Consider the following 6,209-nt stretch of genomic DNA (forward strand, 5'->3'; position numbering starts at 1 on the left):
AGTTTTATTTCCTGCATTTCGATCTCCATGGCCTTGGCTTTGGTGGATGTAATGGGGGAATAATGGTTAATTTTCAATGGGTTATTTGTAGAGATTTCCATTCCAACCTTATGTTTAATAGATTGATGTGCATGAACAACCCTGATCTGTCTTCCCAACTCCATAAGAATGATCTTATCAGTTGGATATCTAGGAAGCATATATGACTGGCCGCTATAACATCCAACTCTCATGTAAGTGAAAGTTGGGAATTGAAGGAATAGGAAGTCATATTCATTCACCTCCTCCCAAGCAACATCTGATACTCTCTTGTTTTTCAATGTCTTACCAAACAGGCACATATAATGACCAAAGAAGGCATCCCGGACCCTATTGAAGTGCAATCTGCTAGGTCTCAAAGGCAATTGGTCATAGTAATCTCACACTGGTATAAGCGAGCGACCACCCTTGGTAGAAAGACCAAGGAAGTGTCTGTGTGATGGTGCTATATACACCAAATATGAGTTCATGTAGAACGTCATGGTGGAAGGAACTGTTGCAAGTTGTTCACAAAGGGTATCACTGATGATTTCACCCCAAGAGATGTGTTGAGACTGCCTTATGAGCATGATGAACTTATACATCCATGGTTCAAAAACATTAGAACATTCTAAACCCATCATCCTACTGAGAAGAGTGATTGTCTTTGATTTCCCACTTGAAATCACTACAGTACAACTTTGCCCATCTTGTAAAAGCAGCTCGTGGCTCACTAATCCATCTATTGATCTGGCGTTTGCAATCTTTTTCTTTCAAAGCATAATACTCAGCTGCACTATCTTTGGAGATCTCTATGTAAATAGGTGTTGGTTGTATTCTAAAAACCTTCTCAATAGTATCCGCATCAAGTCGGATTATCACTTCCCCATCATCATTCCTGATAGTTCTTGTTTCTTTGTCAAAATGGTTAGCACAAGCAAGAACGAACTCAAGTTCTAAGGCAGCCACTAGAAAGGAAGAAACATGGTGAATGTAGTTGTCCAATAGGCGCTGCATATTGCTATCCTTGGGATCCTCAAACCGTTTAATGAACTCTAGCATGTCAACATGCCCTATTTTTGTATCTTTGATGTGCTCCATGGGAATGGAAATTTGGGATGGAGAGATCTCATTTTGGTACTTATCATATTTGTATGTCATCTTCTTTTGAGAAGAGGAAGATGGTAAATCAATCATTGAACAAGAGCATGGCATACTACGACGAAGATCTAGAAGTGTCAAAGCAACATCAAGATCAACCGAATGAAACATATTTCTTCTTTTCAATGGGAAAAACTCTATCCCTCTTGAGAAGAAAATGGTGAATAAATAGGAACACTTGGAACTTGGCTTTTGGTCAATTTCAAATCTTGGGAGACATGTTACAAGTATGCAAGTGGGGTAGGACATATTCGCAATCAGGTTTTTTAAACCCGAATGCAAGTATACTTGTAATAAGAAAAATAGAAGGATGTGTGAAAAATCGAATTTTGGCATGGAAAAGATAATGAGAATGGAATGTGTGAACAAGGGTAATGAATGCGGATGAATAAGGAAAGAATTTTGGAAGATTATCTCTATTTTAACCTCAAGAGAATGGGAAAAACCTTCACTTGTAATCAGGTTTTTAAAACCCGAAATTGGAAAGACAAACTTTTAACAACTTTGAAACTTGAACTTTTAACAAAAGATGATGAAGTCTTTTCAACCAAAGGAGAAAAACTCACTTTTTCATCTTACTTGCAATCGAATTTTACAAACCCAAAATACAAGTAAAGAGGGAAAAACGGAAGGGGAAAGACAAAGCAATCCTTAAATTACATGGGAAGATCTCTCTCAAACCCGAAATGAAAAAGAACACATATCAATCATGATCAATCAAGGAATTTCAAAACAACAAAAATGAAATAAAGACAAAACTGAAAACAAAACATACCTTGCTTGATCAAGATGGCCTCCAAAGAGATGGAATAACTTTGAAAGAAACAATCAGCTCCTTAAATAGAAGGCAAAATGAAAATGTTGAAACCCTAGCCACGTTTTTGTCATACTCGGATTTTAACCATAATCACCAAAAACGACATGCAAGAAGGAAGAAGAATGAATCCAAACGCCTAGCAAGGGTATGTGGTGAAGCAAGGAAGCAAATCGTCTAGGTTAGAGAGACCAAAACGCCTTCCTTCATGCTGCAAAAATGGCTCCAAAGGAGGAAAACGTGGCACATAACCAACAAAAACGCCTATCAAAATGGGTAAAACGAGGCACATGAACAAGCAAAAACGGGATAAGAATCACCACGCCTCCTTAAATGCATTCCTCCACAAAAATCAATTAACAATTCCTCCAAAATTCGAATTCCTTGGAGAAAAATCAAGTCAGGTTCTTGGGAAGAAGAACAAGTTTAAAATGTAAGCAAAAGACATGAAATCAGGTTTGTAAATCCCCTTTACAAGTTTTAATTTGCTTCACCTTTCAACTCATAAGGCAGAATCGGGTTTGTGAGAGAAAATAACAAGAAAACATGTCAAAATAACTTGTAATAGGGAAATAAAATCCCCTTTACACGTTTTAATGACTTGACTTCAAAAAAAAAGCTTGCCATAGAAAAATAAAATTCCCTTTACAAGTGACAAAAAACACAATAACATGTACTAGGGAAATAAAATCCCTATTACAACTAAAAATCACTTAAGTAGGAACTTTTAAAAGAAATTACAAGTTCTTTTTTACTTATAATATGTCAAAAAAGTTCCTACAATGACTTAAAAGACAAAAAACAACAAGGGGAAATAAAAAATAAGTTACAAGTTTAAAGTTACATAAAGTGCACTTGTAATTGACTTAAAATTTCCCTACAACACTAAAACAAGAGAAAAATAAAACTTGCAATCCAAAAAAAAATTTCCACCTACAATCAGGAAGAAAAAACTTGAAATTGAAAAAAAAACATAGCAAACAAACTCAAAAAGCGATGAAATTTGAAACATGGATCGAGAATGGACTGAAGATTAAGCCAGTCCAAAAGCAAAGCAAAATTTTACCTCAAGAAGCGTGCCTTGGAATAAAATTTTCATTTTTACAAAAAAATTTTAAAAAGGTTGTCCATTTTTGTGAATACAAAAATACAGACAACGTATATACGATATGTTTTTGAGTAGCTTGCATATGCAATTGTAACTCGAATGCATAAATTAGCACTTTTAATATGTTAAGCTTTATTTTTTTATGGATTGACCTACCTTTACGTGACTAGATTGAGAGGGTATATAAGTAGAGGCAATGCCTTCCATTCCAACAAAGTGAATCGATCAAGTCATTCATATTCATTTATAAGATTTTATTGAATAGTGGTATTTTTCTTTTGGTGTCTCTTGTACCACATTTATTAGTTCTCTCCTTTTGTCTTTTGTGTTTTAGTTGATCATGTACTGGAGACATTCATCTTAGAACCTCCATAGATAGCTGGCCCAGATGTATTTTATCCCTGCTCTTTTAATATATTGATCTGTTTTAAAAAGAAATTAAAAGCTGTAACACGTGTTCTGTTTCGAACTAAAGTCACGACCTCTGGAACTGTACCTTGGAACACATTTCATGCCATGACACAAAAAAATGGGGCATAAACAAACAATCTACAAGGATTATTTCTAATTCATATTCCTATAGATAATCAAATAAATTTTCAAAAATGAAATATCCAAAATTCCAGGCATCAGGCAATGTACCGAACTCATAATTTAGCTCTCCATTCTGGACCTCTTTGCAAAATCACGGCTAGGAGCACACTCAGTATCATTTGCAAAATCATGGCCATCTTCAGACAAAAAAGAAAAAGATCTTTCACGTCTTTTCTCACTATTGAGTGTTTCTCCTTGATATTTTACAGGACAAACTTGAAGAGTTTCCTCCATTTTGCCACCATTTTGATTATTTCTAAGACCATTGGTTTCACAGTTCAATTTTTTTGTTCTATTTTTACTTGCTGTTAAACTAGCACTAATCTTCCATCTTATTCCCAATGCTTCAACCTGCTCTGCAAAGAGCAATTTGGACATCGAAGACTTGCATATCTGTTCATACATATCATATCCAATAGCATTAATGCTTCCAGTTTCTAATAGTGAAGTTAAAGGGCTCTGAGATGATAAAAAATTGCAGGTTTCTTCCATCTTAGCCTCCATTAAACAAAGAAATTTAGCTGCCATCTGTTCATTAAGAAAATGGATGAATGCAGAACTTGCATCCAAGAAGTAAACACCCATAACAGGGTATACGGTGCCGAGCACACCTTTCACTAGACCTCTCAAGTCACTCTCACTATATCCAGTTTGAAAGCCCCAGACAAGGACTAGTTTAGCAGGTATGAGTTTTGAAAGATAGTGACTTTGAAGCATAGTTCTAGATTCCACTGCTTCCCCTCCTGTTGTTAAGTCTAGCACTAAACTCCTGATCCAGCCAACATAAAGTAGATTGGCATATCTCTGAAATTTATCTGCCAAAGCAAAATCAGATCCAAGATGAAGATTGTTTAAGTCAATGTCCAAATGTTTACAAGCCTGAGCAAATATGCATCCAGTCATGTAAGCATCATATCCAGCTTCATGCTTTGCACCAGAATGAGCATCTGTGTACCTGCAGTCACAGTCCGAACACAAAATTCTGATTCATCTAAGAACCTCCAGAAATATTAAGGAAATGAGAAATTAGTAAACATAAATGAGGTTGACTCTCAAAAATACATAACCTCCATCAAATATGGCAGCAATGCAAAATCATTAAAACCATAAAATATCATACCTCTGTAGTTCAGCTGGAACCACAACTTTGACAGTAGAATTCATAATTTTATTGACAGCATCTGAAGTACAAGCAAACTGCCCACACATGTGAGTAAATGCGGAGGACAAACTGGTGCTCTTCTTTTTCATCATATTTTGTAACATTGGCTCTGTTCTGAGAAGGTACTTAGTATCGATTATATATGGAAAATGCTTGTGAAGAGATGTTGCAAATTCAACCACTGTTTCTGGCAGAGGAGCAATAAACTTGCTATGGATATGAGCAAAATCTGTAATAAATGCTAAATATTAGAGATACTAGAACATAAAAAATGTTATTGCAATGAATTTAACTCCTCATCTGCAGAAAGGAATGTTCAAAATTTGGTACCTAAAAGGCAGTTGTGACCTACAATAAGCTTTCCTGCAGAAGCAATCAAATCAATTACATGCCGAAAGCCTATTGCTTGTTCCACTTCAGACTCCAACATCATGTGTCTGTCTTCATCAAGCTGTTTCTGTATGATGAAATGCCAAACAAGATGCATGAGTTTCACAGAAGCAATCTTAATTCATGATTATGATTGTAGAATCAAAAATCTCAAACATATTACCATTAAGAGCCTCCTGTCGTTTTCAGAATGCGTAAATACTACTTGTTTTTTGACAGATGCAGATTTATCAAGTGTTTCTATGTATACAATGTCCTTGAAGTACCTTCTTAATGTCTGCAAACATTCAAGTTACCAAATATATAAGTTAAGTTGTTTTGATCCTTGTACGCTAGGCATCAGTATAGCTATAAGACCACCATATATTAAAATTCAAGTTCCTTAAAAGATAGAAACCAAAATGGAAAGAAACTTTTAGAAATAAGAAACAACGAGATGCAAAAAGTCTAATGAAAACTAAGCACCATTGACCATAAAAAGAAATTTTTTGAATTCCAATCATTTTTAAGATATCTACAAGAGCCTGCTACGGTGGAACTGTCAAAAGAAGCAAACATTAATAAAATAGAACTTCCAAAGGTAGTTTAGAGTTTATAAAAAGTGGCTGTGCAGGATTTGATTCTATGGCTAGAATGAGCTGTAATTAGATTACAGGATAAATCAACAGCTGGTATGTATTTCTTCCTTCTGCCATGAATTCTGAATTTCTGTCATTAACACTAAGTTCCTGCCTCTTGATTGGTTTTATATTCCAGCTTCAAGGAAAATCTGGAAAACAATAATTAGCAGATAACCAGAATAAGTTATTAGAGAACTAGTGAATTGGTTGAGTCATAGTTATCTATGGTTGGATGGGAAAGAGCCATTTCCATAAGAAATAAAATTCTGGAACCCGTTTAAAACCATGGGAATCCAATTCTTAAAAACACATAGGAAGGAACTTCTACGAATGTCTCAACAC

General features: G+C 35.2%; 1 protein-coding gene across 1 annotated transcript; it reads right to left on the reverse strand.

Moving 5' to 3' along the window:
- Nucleotides 1–3,651: 3,651 nt before the first annotated feature.
- On the reverse strand, nt 3,652–5,524 carry LOC131029897 (poly(A)-specific ribonuclease PARN; the record flags this gene model as incomplete). The annotated part of the gene is given in 4 exon segments (XM_057960561.2): nt 3,652–4,650; nt 4,816–5,086; nt 5,188–5,314; nt 5,411–5,524. Coding segments are annotated over 4 exon segments (1,407 nt in total), but the record flags the coding sequence as incomplete, so codon positions are not given.
- Nucleotides 5,525–6,209: the final 685 nt, after the last annotated feature.

The sequence above is a fragment of the Cryptomeria japonica genome, chromosome 3 (assembly GCF_030272615.1).
Source record: "Cryptomeria japonica chromosome 3, Sugi_1.0, whole genome shotgun sequence".
Lineage (NCBI taxonomy): Eukaryota > Viridiplantae > Streptophyta > Pinopsida > Cupressales > Cupressaceae > Cryptomeria > Cryptomeria japonica.